The 23,924-nt window shown below is 38.5% G+C and overlaps 1 protein-coding gene across 1 annotated transcript in view; it reads right to left on the bottom strand.

The window, feature by feature from the left end:
- Window positions 1–23,924, bottom strand: part of CCDC178 (coiled-coil domain containing 178) — a 368,604-nt gene that overhangs the window by 268,379 nt on the left and 76,301 nt on the right. The window contains exon 12 of the mRNA XM_068993651.1: window positions 22,463–22,646. Coding sequence (XP_068849752.1) covers window positions 22,463–22,646 — 184 coding nt within the window. The remainder of the gene's footprint in view (window positions 1–22,462; window positions 22,647–23,924) is intronic.

Raw genomic sequence — 23,924 nt, 5'->3', positions numbered from 1 at the left:
CTTTCTTTGGGATTGGAATGAAAACTGACCTTTTCCAGTCCTGTGGCCACTGCTGAGTTTTCCAAATTTGCTGGCATATTGAGTGCAGCACTTTCAAAGCATCATCTTTCAGGATTTGAAACAGCTCAATTGGAATTTCATCACCTCCACTAGCTTTGTTCATAGTGATGCTTTCTAAGGCCCACTTGACTTCACATTCCAAGATGTCTGGCTCTAGATTAGTGATCACATCATCATGATTATCTGGGTCATGAAGATCTTTTTTGTACAGTTCTTCCATGTATTCTTGCCACCTTTTCTTAATATCTTCTGCTTCTGTTAGGTCATACCATTTCTGTCCTTTATCGAGCCCATCTTTGCATGAAATGTTCCCTTGGTATCTCTAATTTTCTTGAAGAGATCTCTAGTCTTTTCCAATCTGTTGTTTTCCTCTATTTCTTTGCACTGATCGCTGAAGAAGGCTTTCTTATCTCTTCTTGCTGTTCTTTGGAACTCTGCATTCAGATGCCTATATCTTTCCTTTTCTCCTTTGCTTTTGGCCTCTCTTCTTTTCACAGCAATTTGTAAGCCCTCCCCAGACAGCCATTTTGCTTTTTTGCATTTCTTTTCCATGGGGATGATCTTGATCCCTGTCTCCTGTACAAGGTCATGAACCTCATTCCATAGTTCATCAGGCACCTCATTCCACCAGTTCATCAGATAGTCTATCAGATCTAGGCCCTTAAATCTATTTCTCACTTCCACTATATAATCATAAGGGATTTGATTTAGGTCATACCTGAATGGTCTAGCGGTTTTCCCTACTTTCTTCAATTTGAGTCTGAATTTGGTAATAAGGAGTTCATGATCTGAGCCACAGTCAGCTCCTGGTCTTGTTTTTGTTGACTATATACAGCTTCTCCATGTTTGGCTGCAAAGAATATAATCAGTCTGATTTCGGTGTTGACCATCTGGTGATGTCCATGTGTAGAGTCTTCTCTTGTGTTGTTGGAAGAGGGTGTTTGCTATGACCACTGTGTTTTCTTGGCAAAACTCTATTAGTCTTTGCCCTGCTTCATTCCGCATTCCAGGGCCAAATTTGCCTGTTACTCCAGGTGTTTTTTGACTTCCTACTTTTGCATTCCAGTCCCCTATAATGAAAAGGACATCTTTTTTGGGTGTTAGTGCTAAAAGGTCTTGTAGGTCTTCATAAAACCGTTCAACTTCAGCTTCTTCAGCATTACTGGTTGGGGCATAGACTTGGATAACTGTGATATTGAATGGTTTGCCTTGGAGATGAACAGAGATCATTCTGTCATTTTTGAGACTGCATCCAAGTACTGAATTTCGGACTCTTTTGTTAACCATGATGGTTACTGTGGAAAATTCTGAAAGAGATGGGAATACCAGACCACCTAACCTGCCTCTTGAGAAATCTGTATGCAGGTCAAGAAGCAACAGTTAGAACTGGACATGGAACAACAGACTGGTTCTAAATAGGAAAAGGAGTACATCAAGGCTGTATATTGTCACCCTGCTTATTTAACTTCCATGCAGAGTACATCATGAGAAATGCTGGACTGGAAGAAACACAAGCTGGAATCAAGATTGCTGGGAGAAATATCAATAACCTCAGATATGCAGATGACACCACCCTTATGGCAGAAAATGAAGAGGAGCTAGAAAGCCTCTTGATGAAAGTGAAAGAGGAGAGTGAAAAAGTTGGCTTAATGCTCAACATTCAGAAAACAAAGATCATGGCATCCGGTCCCATCACTTCATGGGAAATAGATGAGGAAACAGTGGAAACAGTGTCAGACTTTATTTTTGGGGGCTCCAAAATCACTGCAGATGGTGACTGCAGCCATGAAATTAAAAGACGCTTACTCCTTGGAAGAAAAGTTATGACCAACCTAGACAGCATATTCAAAAGCAGAGACATTACTTTGCTGACTAAGGTCCGCCTAGTCAAGGCTATGGTTTTTCCTGTGGTCATGTATGGATGTGAGAGTTGGACTGTGAAGAAGGCCGAGCACCGAAGAATTGATGCTTTTGAACTGTGGTGTTGGAGAAGACTCTTGAGTGTCCCTTGGACTGCAAGGAGATCCCACTAGTCCATTCTGAAGGAGATAAACCCTGGGAATTCTTTGGAAGGAATGATGCTGAAGCTGAAACTCCAGTACTTTGGCCACCTCATGGAAAGAGTTGACTCATTGGAAAAGACTCTGATGCTGGGAGGGATTTGGGCAGGAGGAGAAAGGGACAACCGAGGATGAGATGGCTGGATGGCGTCACGGACTCGATGAGTCTGAGTGAACTCTGGGAGATGGTGATGGACAGGGAGGCCTGGCGTGCTGTGATTCATGGGGTCACAGAGTCGGACATGACTGAGCGACTGAACTGAACTGAACTGAACTGAACTTGGATAGAGAGTCTTAATGTCTTTATAGTTGTACTTTATATTATCACACAACCAGATTTAGAAGTAACTCAAAAATTTCCTTCTATGTTTAGAATTACGTCTTGGAACCCCTTATTTGAGGGAGAAGTTGTCCTGGATTTAAGCTGTCTTCTATATTAAAAAAAGATGTATGGCTTTGTAAAGAAGAACTGTTGAAGTTCTCTAAAACTCTTCCTTCATTACTGAATCCCTATCATATAACAGAGTCTACACAGACATTCTAAAGAAACAAGTCAATAATTCTCTCCTACAACCCATTTCCTTAGTATAGCAACCCATCAAAATTACACTCTTCTGAAGTAAAGCAAAATAACTCCAAAGAAGAAAAGAGGAGATAAAGAAAGCAATACCTTTAATATATTACTTCACTCAAGGATATACCTACATCTAAAACCAACTTATTCAATGATGTATTTTGATAATTTAAAAGAAATTAGTTGCCTCTTCTAATATGATAACAGATAACAGTAGTTTTATCAACTAGTGTTAAGGGAGCCAAATTACAAATGACTCTATAGACTAGAAAAAATATACTGTATTTCAAAATAGTAACTGAAAAATGTGTGTGTGTGTGTGTGTTATCAAGAAGATAAATTGCAAAATGGTAAGGCATGAAGCTGAAAAGATAAACTATCAGCTTATGTAGAATCTTTAAGGCACAATAAGAAAATTAGTGAAGAATGTTAAGCAAGGTGTGTGTTTTAGGAAGGTTACTTGGGCTGCAATGGGGATTAATTAGTGTTTCCTTAAGATTCATTCATCCTTTTAATTTTTTTTTAATTTCCAGTAAGAGAGAACTCTATTGTTTAAGTGAATTCAAGTTCCTGAACTTATATAAAGTAACATCATACAAAAAGAATTTGCATAAGTAAGGCCAATAAAAACTGCAGACAGTATATGTGCTCAGTCCCTCCTGTACAATGCTCTGTGACCTCATGGACTGTAGCCCACCAGGCTCCTCTGTGCACTGGATTTCCCAGGCAAGAGTGCTGGAATAGGTTGCATTTCCTTCTCCAGGGGATCTTCCTGACTCAGGGACTGAACTCAAGGAGTCTCCTGCCTCTCCTGCTGCTAAGTCACTTCAGTCGTGTCCAACTCTGTGCGACCCCATAGACGGCAGCCCACCAGGGTCCCCGTCCCTGGGATTCTCCAGGCAAGAACACTGGAGTGGGTTGCCATTTCCTTCTCCAAAGCATGAAAGTGAAAAGTGAAAGGGAAGTCGCTCAGTCGTGTCCAATTCTTAGTGACCCCATGGACAGCAGCCTACAAGGCTCCTCCACCCATGGGATTTTTCCAGGCAAGAGTACTGGAGTGGGCTGCCATTGCCTCTCCTGCACTAGCAGGCAAATTCTTTACCACTCTGCCACCCGAGAAGTCAGTATATAAGACTCTGAGCCACCAGGGAAGCCCCTAGTATATAAGACATTATAATAAAATAGGCTAGAAGTCTGAAGATGCAAGAGTAAAACAATTGCATTTCTTTGAAAAGAAGGGAAAGAGTCCCATGAAATTTTGAAACCTGTATTTCTCTACAAAACCAACTCAACCTATTACCAGCGGATCAACATGCACTTCCTGCAAGACAACATCTGGAGCTTCACTTTCGCCTCTCAGGGAACTCTTTCAGGCTCTGTTTTCTACCATGCCCCCAAACCTCCGTGACCCAGAGCAAGGCCAAATGACAGGTCACCAGAAGGGAAACTACTGGGTTGGTCAAAACGGTCATTCGGATTTTTCTGGACAATGGTATGGAAATAATCGAATGGATTTTTTGGCCAACCCAGTATCTGTTACTGACTGGGCTGCCGATTTCAACTTCCACCAGGCACAGGGTGTGTTTCCAGCCAGATGTTCAAGGCCTTCCCTCAGTACTAACCCCTTCCTGAAAGCATACTCTGTCCATCCGGGCACTGGCCAAATGCTGGGAAGATGACCAGTTCCTAGGGGAGTTACCAAGTTACTATGACCTTCAAGAACCCAAGAATTAGCCCAAGACTGACACTAAGGTGAGCTCTGAGGGTCACAGGTCTCAGGCCACACAATGCAACATCTGAGTAAGGGGACTTATTTGTCACCCCTTCCTATTGTCATAAGAAGCATTCCCTGTAAAGCTGACTCTGAGGTGGTGGGGTTTTGTGAGCAGAATTCTTATTAAGGCGTGTACTTGGAATCAACTCCTGTTGGACTGGAGAGGGGGCATGATGGGAAAATAGAAAGAAGATGAGAGATGATGCAGGATTAAGCAAAAACATAGGCTGAGCTCTTACGACAAAGAATCCCCAACAAGAAGCTTGGTCAACACCATGGGGTGTCCTGAAGCAAGCACAGGCCCCCAGCTTTGCTGCACCTGGAAGGGGAATGACCTCAAGCAAAGTGACTTAACTGATTTCTGAAGTAGAATCTGGGCAGTTACATCCACGAAGCTTCTGTCATGAGTCCCCTCAATAATAAAACTATCATTAGTGCTACTCAGACTTATAGGCAAAATATTATTATCTGCCTACTATGTAGAGTTTGTTTTAACCTCACTATGAAATCCATGAAATCGCTAGTATTGTCCCCTTTTGCAAATGGGAAAATTGGGACAGATTATATAAATTGCCAGAATGCAAAAAACTAGCACACATTGGAAGCAGGATGCTAATCCACATAGAGAGCCCAGGGACTTGATTTCATTGCCTTAGGATCTCAGTGATGCCTGGATACGTAGGATCCTTCAATGTGACTGAAATATTTAGTCTAGAGCCTTCTGACTGTCCTGTCTCTTCCTTTGCAAAGTCTGCTTTTCCATTAGGCTTTCTAAGCAATTGGACCGTTGGACTCTGTAACTCAGCCACCTATCCCACAGACAGAGGAATCGAACTGAGACTTTGTGTTATAGATACACCAATCTGCCAGTGATGCCATGTGTGCATGCAAGCTAGGTTGCTTCATGCCCAACTCTTTGTGATCTCATGGACTGTAGTCACCAGGCTCCCTTGTACATGGGATTCTCCAGGCAAGAATACTGGAATGGGTTGCCATGCCTTCCTCTAGGGGATCTTCCCAACCCAGGGATCAAACTCATGTCTCTTACATCTCCGGTATTGCAGGCAGATTCTTTACCATTAGTGCCAGCTGGGAAGGCTCCAGTGACACGATAGCTGGCTCTAAAACAGAGTCTGCTTAGAAGGTTATGAATACTAGGGAGAGGCTTCTTTTTAAATTCTGCAGCATGGGTTATGTCACTGCAGAAAAACAGTACAGGGTAAAATGGGTATGAGTTACTGTAGGCTTAACATAAGAACCAGAGTGTAGTGTTCTTAGCAAAATACTGATTGCTTATCATTGAAAACATTCAAAAAGAGAGACTGGACAATGAAAGTGAGCTACAGTAGTTGTGAAAAGATTCCCAGATTTAGTCATCTAAGTACCATTTTTTGAGAATGTGCTGTATCCTGGGGAATTTCCTAGAATATTTTATACAGATAGGCACCCCTATTAATCCATGTAGGGACCTTGCAAAATGAACAGAGATGCACAAGTTTCAGTTAAGCTGAGGCTGCAGAAAGTGAGGGCTGCCCGTGTGTTGTGTGTGTATGTGTTCATGCAACAGGCACGTGTATGTGAGTCATCGTATCCATTTAGTGACTTAGCTACAACTGTTGTTGTTGTTCAGTCACCCAGTCATGTCTGACTCTTGGTAACCCCATGGAATGCAGCATGCCAGGCCTACAATTCAAAGATGAGAAACCTAAGGTTACAAATGTCATGGCAGTTGCCACATGACTAAGATTCAACAAGTATCAATGCCAAGTTGTTTGACATTGCAGCCTGGGCTACTATACAGCACTCTGAAGTAAGCCCCCTCCTCTTCTCAGCTTTCAGTCCTCTGGCATATAACAAATAACAACAACAACAAAAATTAGACCCTAGGCTGGGGTATGAAATTGTAAAATTTCAGGGCTTTTCACAGTCAAAAATATGTTTTTAAAATGTCTTTCTAAGTAGAAAAAGAAGTTAAGGAAACAATTCCATTCACATTGCAACGAAAAGAATAAAATACTTAGGAATATACCTACCTAAAGAAACTAAAGACCTATATATAGAAAATTATAAAACACTGATGAAAGAAATCAAAGAGGACACTAATAGATGGAGAAATATACCATGTTCATGGATCAGAAGAATCAATATAGTGAAAATGAGTATACGACCCAAAGCAATCTACAGATTCAATGCAATCCCTATCAAGCTACCAGCGGTATTTTTCAGAGCTAGAACAAATAATTTCACAGTTTGTATGGAAATACAAAAAACCTCGAATAGCCAAAGCAATCTTGAGAAAGAAGAATGGAACTGGAGGAATCAACTTGCCTGACTTCAGGCTCTACTACAAAGCCACAGTCATCAAGACAGTATGGTACTGGCACAAAGACAGAAATATAGATCAATGGAACAAAATAGAAAGCCCAGAGATAAATCCACACACCTATGGACACTTTATCTTCAACAAAGGAGGCAAGAATATACAATGGATTAAAGACAATCTCTTTAACAAGTGGTGCTGGGAAAACTGGTCAACCACTAGTAAAAGAATGAAACTAGAACACTTTCTAACACCATACACAGAAATAAACTCAAAATGGATTAAAGATCTAAATGTAAGACCAGAAACTATAAAACTCCTAGAGGAGAACATAGGCAAAACACTCTCTGACATAAATCACAGCAGGATCCTCTATGATCCACCTCCCAGCATACTGGAAATAAAAGCAAAAATAAACAAATGGGATCTAATTAAAATTAAAAGCTTCTGCACAACAAAGGAAACTATAAGCAAGGTGAAAAGACAGCCTTCGGAATGGGAGAAAATAATAGCAAATGAAGCAACTGACAAACAACTAATCTCAAAAATATACAAGCAACTTATGCAGCTCAAGTCCAGAAAAATAAATGACCCAGTCAAAAAATGGGCCAAAGAACTAAATAGACATTTCTCCAAAGAAGACATATGGATGGATGGCTAACAAACACATGAAAAATGCTCAACATCACTCATTATCAGAGAAATGCAAATCAAAACCACAATGAGGTACCACTTCACACCAGTCAGAATGGCAGCGATCCAAAAGTCTACAAGCAATAAATGCTGGAGAGGGTGTGGAGAAAAGGGAACCCTCTTACACTGTTGGTGGGAATGCAAACTAGTACAGCCACTATGCAGAACAGTGTGGAGATTCCTTAAAAAATTGCAAATAGAACTGCCTTATGACCCAGCAATCCCACTGCTGGGCATACACACTGAGAAAACCAGAATTGAAAGAGACACATGTACCCCAATGTTCATCGCAGCATTGTTTATAATAGTCAGGACATGGAAACAACCTAGATGTCCATCAGCAGATGAATGGATAAGAAAGCAGTGGTACATATACACAATGGAGTATTACTCAGCCATTGAAAAGAATACACTTGAATCAGTTCTAATGAGGTGGATGAAACTGGAGCCTATTATAAAGAGTGAAGTAAGCCAGAAAGAAAAACACCAATACAGTATACTAACACATATATATGGAATTTAGAAAGATGGTAATGATAACCCTGTATACGAGATAGCAAAAGAGACACAGATGTATAGAACGGACTTTTAGACTCTGTGGGAGAGGGAGAGGGTGGGATGATTTGGGAGAATGGCATTGAAACATGTATACTATCAGGTAAGAAATGAATCACCAGTCTATATTCGATACAGGATACAGGATGCTTGGGGCTGGTGCACGGGGATAATCCAGAGTGGGAGGGGGGTTCAGGATTGGGAACTCTGTACACCCGTGGCTGATTCATGTTAATGTATGGCAAACCAATACAGTATTGTAAAGCAAAATAAAGTAAAAATTAAAATTAAAAAACAATGTCTTTCTATATAATGAGAAACTTGGGATTCATCCAACTATCACATAGATTCTCACTCATAAACAGCATCTTGAGAAGAAACAATGAAAAAAAGCCTACAGGACATTTTCCCCAAGATGCAGGGAAATGGGTGAGGTGGTAGGGAAGGCAAGAAGATAAGTAACTGAATAAGCACTGAAAGAAGACTGCCTTTCTCAGGAATGCACTCTGCAGCCCAACCTGGGCCAGGCTTTTCGGTTTTTCAAACTGCCAAAGTACAGTAAAGGGAATGAAAGCCCAGAAACATCATCATTTCACACCTGTTACAATAATGAAGTCAATCATTGGTAATTCAACCAAGAATTATCAATGAATGCTAAGTCCACTGGGTGAATTTTTGGAAACATTTCCATATTCTTACAATATCACTCAGTTGAAAGTAAAAGTGAAAGTCTGCTCAGTCATGTTCAACACTTTGCGACCCCATGGACTGGGATTCTATGGAGAGTCTACGGGATTCTTCAGGCCAGAATACTGAAGTGGGTACCCTATCCATTCTCCAGGGGATCTTCCCGGCCCAGGGATTGAACCCAGGTCTCCCACAGTGTAGGCGGATTCTTTACCCTCTGAGCTACTAGGGAAGATAATCACTCAGTTGAGTACTTGTTAATTATAGCAGGAGCATGGATAAACCATAACTTTAACCAAATGATCAAACTTATTATTACTAGTTATCACTTTGGCCACCTGATGCACAGAACTGACTCACTGGAAAACACTGAAAATGGGAAATATTGAAGGCAAAAGGAGAAAAAGGTGGCAGAGGATGAGACAGTTAGATACCACGACTGACTCAATGGACATGAATCTAAGCAAACTCTGGGAGACAGTGAAGGACAAGGGAGGACTGTATGCTATACAGTCCATGGGATGGCAAACAGTCGGACATGACTTAGTGACTGAATCACAACAACAGCTATCACTGGTTATGAGACAAACTTACACCATGTGTTTTATAATATGTCTTATTGATACAATATTATAACTTATATAATATTCCTGCCACAAGTGTTTTACCTGAATCTAATCATGAGTAAACACAGAGATCAATCCACATTGAGAGAAATTCTGCAAAGTGGGGACTGGAATGCAAAAGCAGGAAGTCAAGAAACACCTGGACTAACAGGCAAATTTGGCCTTGGAATGTGGAATGAAGCAGGGCAAAGACTAATAGTTTTGCCAAGAAAACGCACTGGTCATAGCAAACACCCTCTTCCAACAACACAAGGCAAGACTCTACACATGGACATCACCAGACGGTCAACATCGAAAAAAGATTGATTATATTCTTTGCAGCCAAACATGGAGAAGCTGTATATAGTCAACAAAAACAAGACCAGGAGCTGACTGTGGCTCAGATCATGAACTCTTTATTATCATATTCAGACTCAAATTGAAGAAAGTAGGGAAAAGGGCTAGACCATTCAGGTATGACCTAAATCAAATCCCTTATGATTATACAGTGGAAGTGAGAAATAGATTTAAGGGCCTAGATCTGATAGATAGAGTGCCTGATGAACTATGGAATGAGGTTCATGACATTGTGCAGGAGACAGGGATCAAGATCATCCCCATGGAAAAGAAATGCAAAAAAGCAAAATGGCTGTCTGGGGAGGGCTTACAAATATCTGTGAAGAGAAGAGAGGCCAAAAGCAAAGGAGAAAAGGAAAGATATAGGCATCTGAATGCAGAGTTCCAAAGAATAGCAAGAAGAGATAAGACAGCCTTCTTCAGCGATCAATACAAAGAAATAGAGGAAAACAACAGATTGGAAAAGACTAGAGATCTCTTCAAGAAAATTAGAGATACCAAGGGAACATTTCATGCAAAGATGGGCTCGATAAAGGACAGAAACAGTATGGACCTAACAGAAGCAGAAGATATTAAGAAGAGGTGGCAAGAATACATGGAAGAACTGTATAAAAAAGATCTTCACCACGCAGATAGTCATGATGATGTGATCACTAATCTAGAGCCAGACATCTTGGAATGTGAAGTCAAGTGGGCCTTAGAAAGCATCACTATGAACAAAGCTAGTGGAGGTGATGAAATTCCAGTTGAGCTGTTTCAAATCCTGAGAGATGATGCTGTGAAAATGCTGCACTCAATATGCCAGCAAATTTGGAAAACTCAGCAGTGGCCACAGGACTGGAAAAGGTCAGTTTTCATTCCAATCCCAAAGAAAGGCAATGCCAAAGAATGCTCAAACTACTGCACAATTGCACTCATCTCACATGCTAGTAAAGTAATGCTCAAAATTCTCCAAGCCAGGCTTCAGCAATACGTGAACCGTGAACTCCGACGTTCAAGCTGGTTTCTAAGGCTGAGGAACCAGAGATCAAATTGCCAACATCTGCTGAATCATGGAAAAAGCAAGAGAGTTCCAGAAAAACATCCATTTCTGCTTTATTGACTATGCCAAAGCCTTTGACTGTGTGGATCACAATAAACTGTGGAAAATTCTGAAAGAGATGGGAATACCAGACCACCTAACCTGCCTCTTAAGAAATCTGTATGCAGGTCAGGAAGCAACAGTTAGAACTGGACATGGAACAATAGACTGGTTCCAAATAGAAAAAGGAGTACGTCAAGGCTGTATATTGTCACCCTGACTATTTAACTTTTATGCAGATTACATCATGAGAAACGCTGGACTGGAAGAAACACAAGCTGGAATCAAGATTGCAGGGAGAATATCAATAACCTCAGATATGCAGATGACACCACTCTTATGGCAGAAAGTGAAGAGGAACTAAAGAGCCTCTTGATGACAGTGAAAGAGGAGAGCGAAAAAGTTGGCCTAAAGCTCAACATTCAGAAAACGAAGATCATGGCATCCGGTCCCATCACTTCATGGGAAATAGATGGGGAAACAGTGGAAACAGTGTCAGACTTTATTTTGGGGGGCTCCAAAATCACTGCAGATGGTGACTGCAGCCATGAAATTAAAAGACGCTTACTCCTTGGAAGAAAAGTTATGACCAACCTAGACAGCATATTCAAAAGCAGAGACATTACGTTGCCGACTAAGGTCCATCTAGTCAAGGCTATGGTTTTTCCTGTGGTCATGTATGGATGTGAGAGTTGGACTGTGAAGAAAGCTGAGCACCGAAGAATTGATGCTTTTGAACTGTGGTGTTGGAGAAGACTCTTGAGAGTCCCTTGGACTGCAAGGAGATCCATCCAGTCCATTCTGAAGGAGATCAAGCCTGGGATTTCTTTGGAAGGAATGATGCTGAAGCTGAAACTCCAGTACTTTGGCCACCTCATGCGAAGCGTTGACTCATTGGAAAAGACTCTGATGCTGGGAGGGATTGGGGGCAGGAGGAGAAGGGGACGACCGAGGATGGGATGGCTTGATGGCATCACGGACTCGATGGGTGTGACTCTGAGTGAACTCCAGGAGATGGTGATGGACAGGGAGGCCTGGCGTGCTGCGATTCATGGGGTCGCAGAGTCGGACACGACTGAGTGACTGAACTGAACTGAACTGAACTGGCCTTGACTCCTTAAAAAATGTCTGTGTGATGAGAGACAAACTAAACAAAAGTGTAAGGGACATTATAAGATTAAAGGGAACTTAAAAGTGATAACAAATGCAACATGCTATAACTCAATCATGTGGCAAGCAACCAAATCAGCGAAGTGTGTGTGTGGATTGTATATTTGTGCCAGTTACCTAATTACTGTCTCTTAGCTCTCACTGCACTCTTAACTCTGATTTGAGATACTGGAGTTGGGTCTTGTGCGTAAACAGTGAACAGTATTCTTCTGCTGGCTGGAGTAAAGTGAGGCTTTATCAGTAGACGGCTCAGAGGGGCTTACAAGCAAAGGGGATTCCCAGCCTTGTTTTGGTTCTCACTAATTTCTCCTTCCTCAGGTACAACTGCTGTTGGCTGGTCTGCGAGCCCTCAGCCAGGTTCTCCACCCAGAAACTCTATTCATGCTCCAGTCAACCTACACCAAGGTTCTCTGCTTCTGGGCCACTCACTGAACACAGCCGCCCTCTTCCATAATGCCTTACCCTGCTTTGCAGGAGAACAGCTTCTTCCACAACTGACTCTTATGTGGGTACGTTCTTGCATCTGTACGGGCTGTGAATATCCCCTGCGTCTGCTATTCCTACATGCTTCAGAGCAGGGTCTGTAAGCTTTCCCTGTAAAGGGCTAGACAATAAATAATCTACACTTCGTGACTGTCACAACTACTCAAATATGGTTTTGGAGAAAAGGAATAAAAATGGATTAAAAAGATCACTTTGAAGAGTTTGAAAGAAACTGAGGGAAGGGGGTGACAGCATCTCAGAGGCTCAGAAGAGCCTTCGCTGAAACCATCCCGGTGGTTGACTTGCTGCCCGGCTTTAGCAGCCAGAAACCAGCAGGTGGCAGCAGAGAGCTATTTTAATGGAAGAGACTCCTGCGTGAGCAGAAAGGACAGCTGAAGAGCAAAGTGGAACAGTCAATGCTCTGGTCCAGAGACCCATGTTTAAAGAGAAAATGGAAGGAGAAACTAAACATAAATAGATCTAAGCTGATAATCACGGATGTTTCATCCCTTTCATTTCCAGTGACAAAAGGGGGCACTACGGAAAAGGTTGTAGAATTCATTACATAAGGTATGAGACACCAAGAGAGAGAAATAGACTTTAAAATTAAGAATTAAAACCATAGAGCAAAATATGGGATTTCTGCAAGTGGGCTGGGCTGAGTTAGCGGTGCAGGGCAGCTCTGGCTGTGAATTGCTAGGGCAGTTTTAGGTGGTCAGGACCCTAAAGCGAGTCCAGGAGGCAGCCCACCCAACCCGGTTCTACCCAAAAGTAAATACAACAGTGCTGCTACTTCATCTATCATTTTTTATGAAGGTATATGTGCTTTCTGTAGAAATATTTTAAAACTAAAAAAATTAAAATGAACCCATAAAGCCAGAGATACACATTTTGACTTTTTGGTGCATTCCTTTTCAGATCTAGAGATTGAATACTACCTTGGGTAAAATTACCCTTGTAAGTTCTTTTTCAGCCACTTAAAAAAGAGGACTTTCATTAATTTAAAAAAATTCTAAATGAAATGAACTCACAATTTATCCTTGTACTCATATATTTAACTATTACTCTATTACCTAGAAATCTGTGTATTTAAATTTTCCCACTGTATGTTAACTATGTACTCAAGCTTTCCATAAAAATTTAATGAGTACTTACTTTTTTCTAAGTATTATTAGACCTAGGGATGCAGCAGTATACAAAATAGACAATAATTCTTGTCCCCCTGTAACATATTTTCTGGCAGTTATTATGTAATTAATCATAAACACTTTCAAATTGTATCTATATAGACTGAAGCGACTTAGCAGCAGCAGCTTCTGTTTATCTTTGTTATCTGGTGATTTTAAGTCCTATATTTATAAATAATGTTAAAGAATTATAGATTATGAATACATTTCAAATTCTTTACTTATTATTGATAAATTAACTTTTCAGAAAGGTTCTATTAATTTATACTGAGCTGGATACTCCAGCAGCTTATGAGAGTCGCTATACTGATATGTCTTTGCCTTTATCAAATATTAGTTTATTTATGTAAAATTGGCATAACATGTTCTTTTTTCACAAAATCACTGTGAGAGTGGAAGATAATGCATACAAAGTAGTAGACTGAAGGAGATATTCACATTAAGCATTCAACAAATAGATTACTTTCAGTATGTTACTTAGAATCTACACATTTATCAGGAGACAGACTTGAGTTAAATGTTCAAGTCAATTATTGAAGACTGTATTATCCTAAAAAGTGAAAGTAGCCCTATTCTATGAAGTATCTTTTAAGTTGTTTATCCCTAATATTTTTGAAAATACATCATCTGTCAGGCTCCAAAATGCTTTATATTCAATATTATTCATTTATCACACAAGGCACAATGTAAGTATTGTTATACACATTTAAGAGATGAAAAACCTAGGCTCAATATGGCTAAGCAATATTTTCAAAATAAATACTTAGCAGAACAGGAATTTAAATTATGAAACATTTGACTCCAAAACCTATACTCTTTCAACAAAATCACATATCCCTTTGAAAAGAGAAAAAAAGAAACAAAATTCACAGATTTAAATGGAAATACTAAAGAGCTAATTCATCACCTCTTGTCTGGCAAACAAAGCTCTAATCCAGTAGAATAGGAATGGAAATTATGTTTTCATATAGTTTTTGCAACAAGTCAAATAAAGTTTAATTTTGTTCTCAAGTGTTTGTGCCACCAATATGCTTTATTTATATAATACCTCTCAGGTCTATTTACTACTCCCATGTACATGTGTCAGGAAAATAAACTGGTACTTAACTAAGGGAACACCTAGTTGCCTTTTGAAGGACTTAAGCCTTAACATACCTTCACTCTATTTCTCTTTTATTTGTACCGTAAAACTTTTCCCCAATAAACATGTACCACTAATTGGATGTCCCAATATTACAATTAATGACTTCCTTTCATTCAACTTTGCTGAAGTATTCCTCCTCTGAATGTAGTAGAGAAGAATCTTAGTAAACTAAAATCCAGTGGGACAAAAGAAAAAGAAAATATGGATCAGAGAGATAAAGAAGAGTGACTATGCTATCAATTTAAAGCACAAGTGACTCTGAGCTTCTAGGTTACTTAAAACAGAGGGACACATGAAACTTTAGAGCAAGCTTAATTAATAATAAGAGATTAATAATTAATAACAATAATAATAAAATTTATATCAAGAAAAATTTTCTCTTAGTTCTGAAATCTAAAGTAAACTAGGTGCATTGATTTTTGAACATTTTGAACAGTATGACCACTTCTCTCACTAGTGCGAAAAACCTAAGTACCAATGGTCAACTTTGAACATACTTTTACCAGCCTTTGTTAAAAGCCAAGGACATAGTATCAGTTCATAACTCAATAGAGGCAGTAGCAGATGGTGAAAAGTAATAGCCTCTAGATTTTAATGAGACATAAACCCTCAAGAATCTTAATGAAAAAATATCAGAATATTCATTATACAATCATTTTATAAACACCATCATGTCTTCTGTCCATTTTTTGATTTGTTTGCCTTGTTTTTTAATATTGAGTTGCATGAGCTGTTTGTATATTTTGGAGATTTATCCCTTGTCAGCTACTTCATTTGCAAATATTCTCCAAATCTAAAGGTTATCTTTTCATCTTGTTTATGGCTTCCTCTGATGTGCAAAATCTTTTAAGTTTAATTAGGCCTCATTCATTTATTTTTATTTTCATTACTCCAGGAGATGAGTCAAAAAGATCTTGCTGCAATTTATGTCCAAGAGTGTTCTGAGTATGTTTTCTTCTAAGAGGTTTATAATGTCTGGCCTTATATGTAGGTCTTTATTCCACTTTGAGTTTATTTTTCTGTATGGTGTTAGAGAGTGTTCTAACATCATTCTTTTACATGTAGCTGTCCAGTCTTCCCAGAATCCCTCATTGAAGAGACTGTCTCTTCTCCACTGTAGACATTTCTCCCAAAACATGACATACAGAGGGCCAACAAACATATGAAAGATGCTCAACATCACTGATTAAAAATTAGAGAAATGCAAATCAAAACTACTACAATGAGGTAACACCTCACAACAGTCAGAAGAGCCATCATCAAAGAATCTACAAACAATAAGCACTGGAGAGAAGTATGGAGAAAAGGGACCCTCTTACAATGTTGCTGGGAATGTAAATTGGTACAGTCACTATGGAGAACAGTACAGAGGTTCTTATAAAACTAAAAACAGAGCTACCATATGACCCAACAAATGCACTCCTGGGCATATACCCAGAGAAAACTATAATGCAGAAAGATACAAGCATGCCAGTGTTCACTGAAGCACTGTTTACAATAGCTTGGACATGGAAGCAACCTAAATGTCCATCAACAAAAGAATGGATAAATCTGTACACACACACATAAACACACACACACTGGAATATTACTCAGCCATAAAAAGGAATGAACTGATGCCATCTGCACAGATGTGGATGGACCCAGAGACTGTCATGCAGTGTGAAGTCAGAAAGAGAAAAAAATATATTATATAATATTGCATATATGTGAAATCTAGAAAAATGATACAGATGAATTTATTTGCAAAGCAGAAATAGAGACACAGATATAGAGAACAAATGTATGGATACCAAGGGGGAAGGGGTGGTGGGAGATTGGGACTGACATATATAGATAACTAATGAGAACCTACTCTATCGCATAAGGAACTCTCTACTCAGTACTCTGTGATGACCTGCATTGGAAGGAAATCCAAAAAAGAAGGGTTGTATTATACATATAGCTGATCACTTTGCTGTACAGCAGAAATTAACACACGATTGTAAAGCAACTATATTCCAACAAAAATAAATTTAATAATTGCAAAAAAAAACCCCATCAGTCTTATCTGGAATTAGGAATAGAAGCTGTATAGTGCACAAATCAAATTTTGGCTTATTAAAGCTCTGTTCTGTTAATTGAAATGGACTTGCTCAGTAGGTTCTGACTTTTACTTTAGTCAAATAAAAGGTCTATAAGCTTTGATTCAGAAATGAACAAATAGTTGAAGTGAGAGCCAAGATTTTTCTCTAAAAAAAGTTCTGAGTTGCTTGAAATATTTGGGGGAAAAAAAAACTCAAGAAAACTAACAAACTTCTAAACTATAAAGTTATAGACCATATTACTGTGGCCTAGAACAGTCTGAGGACATAACACATTGTCTTTCTCACATAATATTAAAAATGACACTTAAAAAACACTACTCAGCCATGAAAAAGAAGGACATAATACTATTTGCAGAAACATGGATGGACCTAGAGATTAAATACTAAGTGAAATAAGTCAAACAGAGAAAGACAAATTCCATATGATATTACTTATATGTATAATCTAAAATATGACACAAATGAACTCGTTCATGAACCAGAACAGACTCAGAAAACAAACGTATCATTACCAGAAGGGGACGAGGTGGGGAGGGGTGAATTAGGAGTTTGGGGTTGGCAGATACAAACTACTGTGTATAAATAGATAAAGATCATACTGTAGAGCACAGGGAACTATATTTAGTATCCTCTACTAAACTACACAAGCTGGAATCAACATTGCCGGGAGAAATATCAATCATCTCATATATGCAGATGACACCACCCTTATGGCAGAAAGTGAAGAAGAACTAGAAAGCCTCTTGATGAAAGTGAAAGAGGAGCGTGAAAAAGTTGGCTTAAGCTGAACATTCAGAAAACGAAGATCATGGCATCTTGTCCCATCACTTCATGGGAAATAGATGGGGAAAGAGTGGAAACAGTGTCAGACGTTATTTTGGGGGGCTCCAAGATCACTGCAGATGGTGACTGCAGCCATGAAATAAAAAGACACTTACTCCCTGGAAGGAAAGTTATGAGCAACCTAGATAGCATATTCAAAAGCAGAGACATTACGTTGCTGACTAAGGTCCGTCTAATCAAGGCTATGGTTTTTCCTGTGGTCATGTATGAATGTGAGAGTTGGGCTGTGAAGAAAGCTGAGTGCTGAAGAATTGATGCTTTTGAACTGTGGTGTTGGAGAAGACTCTTGAGAGTCTCTTGGACTGCAAGGAGATCCAGCCAGTTCATCCTAAAGGAGACGAGTCCTGGGTGTTCATTGGAAGGACTGCTGCTAAAGCTGAAACTCCAGTACTTTGGCCACCTCATGCAAAGAGTTGACTCATTGGAAAAGACTCTGATGCTGGGAGGGATTGGGGGGCAGGAGGAGAAGGGGACGACAGAGGATGAGATGGTTGGATGGCATCACCGTCTCGTTGGACATGAGTTTGAGTGAACTCTGGGAGTTGATGATGGACAGGGAGGCCTGGTGTGCTGTGATTCATGGGGTTGAAAAGAGTCGGACACAACTGAGCAACTGAACTGAACTGAACTGAACTAAACTACAAGGAAAAGTAATGTGAAAAAGAATATGTATATACATGAATTACATTACTGTACAAGAAACTAGCACAACATTGTAAATCAATTATACTTCAATTTAAAAAAAAGAAAAAATAACCATTAAACATCTAAATTTTTGAAACAGAATCATATAATATCTGTGATCAGACTACAATGGAATTAAACTAGAAATCAGTAACAGAAAGATAACCAGAAAATTCCAAAATATGTAGAGACTAAACACATTTTTAAATAATACATAGTCAAAGAATCAACTGCAAAAGATTTTAAAATATTTTGAACTAAGTAAAAATGGGGATGTAATTTAGAAAAATTTGTGATACACAGTAAAAGCAGTACTTAAGAAGGAAAATCACAGCACTTAATACATATATCAGAAAATAAGAAAGATCTAAAATCAAAAACCTAGGTTTCCACCTTAGAAACCGATAAAAACAACAGCAAATTAAATACAAAATATGCAGAAGAAAAGAATGAAAAAAGAGACATCACTACAAATCCCATGTACACTGTAAGGATAATAAAGGAACACTGAAAAATTATTTGCTTAAAAATTACATAGCCTAAATAATCATCAATTCCTTGAGAGGCACAATCTTCCAAAATTCACAGAAGAAACAGATGATCCAACCACTCTGGAAGACGTTTTGGTCTGAGACAAAACTATATTCTTATTGTAAGATCCAGCAATCACATTACTTGGTATTTACTCAAAGGAGTTGGAAACACAGATCCACACAAACACCTGCACACGATATTTATAGTGACTTTATTAATAGCTGTCAATACTTGGAAGCAACTCAGATACTTATCAATAGATGAATGGATAAACTGTGGCATCCAGACAGTAGAATATTTTTCAGTGCTAAAAAGAAATGAGCTATTATATGCATGAAAACACACAGAAAAACCTTAAATGCATATTAGTAAATGAAAGAAATCAATCTGAAAAGGCTATCTATTGCATGATCTCAACTATAGGACAATGTTGAAAAGGTGAAAGTATGGAGTAAAAGATCAGTGGTTGCCATGGTTTTGGGAGAGGAATGAAGAGGAGGAACATACAAGATTTTTAGGGCAGTTAAAATACTCTGTCCTTCAACTCAATTTTGCTGTGACACTAATGCCATCCTAAAAAATCCAAAGTCTTAATAATGATCCCTGCTATGGTTATTTTGAATTATTGAACCTAACTGAATTTTTGTTGTTCGGAGTGTATCTTTAGTTAGTATCCAATTGACTAGTTTATTTCAAGATCACCATCAGAAGAAGTCATCACAGCTACCTAAAAGCCATGCTACTTTGGAAAATCACTCTACAATAAGTGTATTAATAACTCCAAAGTGAGCATATTAAAAACAACCACACAGAATTATGAATGTTAAATTACATAACTTGTATAAAGAGACCTGGATATAATAAGCTTGCAGAAAACTCTGTCACCCTTTCTACTGCCATCCTTTTTTTCTACTGTTTCCACTTAGTTCTAGCACTATAAGTTTATCCTGGAATCAGAGTGGCTTCATATTTTACTTTTTTACCAAAATTCCAATATGTCTGAGCAAAAAGCCCTGCAAATTCCTGCAGCTTGCAAAGAAATCTTCTACTGAAGTGTTAAGAATTTCTTAACCTCTGATGAGAGCTTTCAAGATTTATTTTTTACAGTATCACATTCTCCAGATAACACTGGATGATTTTCTGGTCACACCATAACTGAACACATTTTTTCCTTTTATTGATTCATCTCCCATCACTATTAGCTAATTTTATCCTAGGACTTGGCTAATCACATCTTTTCTGAATAGACCAGTTATTAGGATTGAATGTATGGAAATACTGTGGCAAATCATTCCAGAAACTTCTAGGTATTTTGATTGTTCAAACTTGCTTCTAGTCTAAGTTGCCTAAAACTTATTGGGGCATTTTATGATACATTTGAAAAAGAAAATTCAGAAAGTCTACTTCTTAGACACTGCTGCTGCTGCTGCTGCTGCTGCTGCTGCTAAGTCGCTTCAGTCGTGTCCAACTCTGTGTGACCCCATAGATGGCAGCCTACCAGGCTCCCCCATCAAGGTTATTTTTCAAATCTAGCTCAGAGGTGGTAATTAATTTCTGGAAGACACATACTAAGGACTAATTTCAGGCCAGGATCAACAAACACACAAAATTTTCTGCAAGGAAAACATGATGCCCTGACTCAGAAAATTATATAGACTTTCTTTAATTAGTCAATGAAATACAGTGGGTCATTACAAAGGGAGAAATTACAAAAAATGAGTTACTACAAATACAAATTATCTAAAAACTATCTATAAATTTACTTTTAAGTTATCACCATTCTGACACATAAATACATCACAGAAATTTAGTGTCCTATATATATTCAATTTAGAGATTAGCAGATATGTTTAACAATAGGGAGTATTTACTGAATGGAGTAATTTCATTCTGTTACTTCCTTCTAGTTATCTCTCAGCTACCACAGTGTGATAAAGAATCTGATGAACAACTTCTTCAATTCTGCATGATCTAGCTAGAGAGACACTTTGCCTTGGCAAAGCAAGTACAGTGGAGTCAAATCAAATTTGCACTTAACCTACAAATTGTAGTTTATGGCATCAGGAAAATTTAGAAAAAAATAAACAGTTCAATACAACATCCTTCTTAACAAATGAGTGCCTCAGATTAGTGAAGCAATACATGTGAAGAATTAAAGTAGGTTGTGACAGCTATGGGACAAATACATGAATGATATTAAAACATTGTTAAATGGCCAAATCAGTGCATGACATGTTCACTGACAGTTTCAATGAAGAAATTAATCGATGGCCATAGATATACACATATTAATGAAAAATTAAATTATAAATAACATAATCACTGCCATATTTCTAAAATAATTTTGAGATTAATTCTTGCTATACATAATTTTTATTATACTAATTTTGGAATATATAAGATATAAGAATCCCATTCAATAAATAACCCATGGGAAGAGACACAGGCGCAACACACCAAGTCAGCCAGACAGCTGGTCTCAGTGTGGGAAAAAAACCCTGATCTTCCAATACAGAACCACTTATGGGAAGGCAATCTACACGTCCTAAGGTTAGACAGCACAAGACAAAGTCTTCATTGAAAACAGTTCTACTACAGGGCCTGGACAGAAATGTAGATTCTACATGTTTCAGATACTTGTATAACGAAAATCTTTAATTAAAAAAAGAATGCCGTGGGACTTCCCTGGTGGTTCAGTGTTTAAGAATTTTCCTGCCAATGCAGGGGACATAGGTTCAACTCCTGGTCCGGGAACTAAGATCCCACATGATGCAGGGCAACTTAGCCCACATGCACCCCAACTGCTGAAGCCCGTGCTCCCTAGAGCCCATGTTCTGCAACAAGAGAAGTTTCCACAATGAGAAGCCCAAGCACTGCCACCAGCAAGTAGCCCCTGCTCACCACGACTACAGAAAGTCTGCTCACAGCAACAAAGACCCAGAACAGCCACCTGCCCCCCCGCAAAATGTCAAAGATGGGAGAGGTCTGGATGTGATGTGTGATGGACAAAAGCAGCCTGTTAAAGTGGTCCTTCAGGTGTGGTAATGAAGCTGACTTTGGTAGTCTCTATTTCAAGTGGCAGGGAGTAGCTATTTGTCATCTCTCTCACTTAGGAGTGAATTTGAGGTCTATAAGCAGTTGTTTTCACAGTGCTGTGGTCAACTAATTGCTTGGGACTCTGGAAGCTAATAACTTGCAGGTCTAATGTAGGTACTCCCTGGTATGGGTTCGAGGGCACTTCCCATCATCCCTTCTTCCTGCCAGAGACAGGAACTATTTTACATGTTAGATATGTAGGAGGAGACAACCAAGCATCACTCTCTTCTGGTGATCCAGGTAGTTTAAGGTTGCTGAGCAGGCACAAGTGTTGATTAGCTACATTGAGCCCCATTTCTCTTCTATTAAGGCCGGCCTCTAAAGAAAAATTGATTTTTCTTCTGATTTATAGGAGTGAATTTTCTGAAAAAAACTAACATAGCTTAAATTAAAATCTATCAATATTAAATCAATAAAGTTCAGGCTCATTACCCTTTTCATAACTAACAAGAACACAGAGATACAAACCTTGAATTTTCTTCTCACTTCTGCTACTTTCTGTTCTAACTCCTCTGTTTTAAATTTGGTTAGGTAAAAAACAGCACCAATGTTATAAGCTTCCTTGTATAGTTGTTTAAGAAACTCTTCATTTTTTGACCTCATTTTCAAAAGAGATTGGATTTCGGAGTCGAGCTCTGATTTTTTCCTTATACTGTAAAAAAAAAAAAAGCATAAATATTGATATGATTATTCCAAAAGAGGATCTATTGAGGCAAATATATTTAATAATGATAAAAAGGAATAAAATCGTATTTTATGTTGCCCAAAATACAAAATAACCATACACTTAATCTAAACTAAGAGAAAAATACATTCCAAATTTCCATTTCTTTTTCTGCTTCTCCTGATGGCTACTTCTAAGTGTTAAGCTGTGCTCAATATCAGGAGAAAAAGCAAATTAATAAGAAAGGCTTGGAAAACCAAGATGCTCAAATTTCAGAGCACTGATTTTCCTTCTATAGCCACCCATCCTTTCTAATCCTACATAACATTGCTACTAAGAATAATAAAATAGAAGAAAAATTCAGCCCATGAAAAAGAGAAACAACAAAACTCAACAAAAGAAAACAACTAAAACTCTCAAAAAGAAAACCAATAGCTAAGGGAAAAGAGTTGGTAGGGAAAAAAAAGAAGGTAAGACATTAATATCACTGTAAGATTCTCAAAGACACAGAGAAATACAAGATTCTATGGCACACTAGCTGTCCATATTAGCTCTCCATACTAGTTGTCCACAGACTGGTTGTCCACTAGGTTCTATGGCAGTTACTGCCCACACTGGGTACTGTCTTTGTTCCAAATATAAATCACTGAGGCATACAATATAAGAAAATACAAAAAGTATATATAGTTACACTCACAAATGAGCTAACCATGTTTGTAGAATAGAAATGGAACTGGAAAGCAAAGCAGCAGTTAGGGCCTTAAGAATAGTCACTACAAAAGAAACAAAAAATGTAACTATGTGAGGTCATTGATGTGTGTTAATTATTTCTCAAAGGATAGGTATGTCAAATCATTACATTTCATGCTTTTAATGTATACAATTTTGTCATTTGTACCTCAGTAACACTGAAAAACATTTAAATAAAATGATAGGAGGTGTATGTAACAAAATTTTATGTGAAAAATTTCCAGTACTGAAAACCAGGATGGGTCATTAAATTGAAAAATCCCATTTAGTACTAAACTGGATATATTAGACACCTAGAAACACACACCCCCGTAGATGTGCAACAGTGAAATTTCGGAACTCTGAAAATAGGAAGAGAAAATTCTAAACTTGCCAGAGAGAAAAAAAACAGGTTATCTACAAAGAAATGACATCCAAATATCATCAGATGTCTTATCAACCAAAACTAAATGAAATACAGGTAAGCTCAGATTTAATGTAAAACATGATGATTATAATTAATAGTAAAAACAATAC

Source organism: Capricornis sumatraensis, chromosome 21 (assembly GCF_032405125.1).
Source record: "Capricornis sumatraensis isolate serow.1 chromosome 21, serow.2, whole genome shotgun sequence".
NCBI lineage: Eukaryota > Metazoa > Chordata > Mammalia > Artiodactyla > Bovidae > Capricornis > Capricornis sumatraensis.
This window is presented reverse-complemented; position numbering and strand designations above follow the sequence as displayed.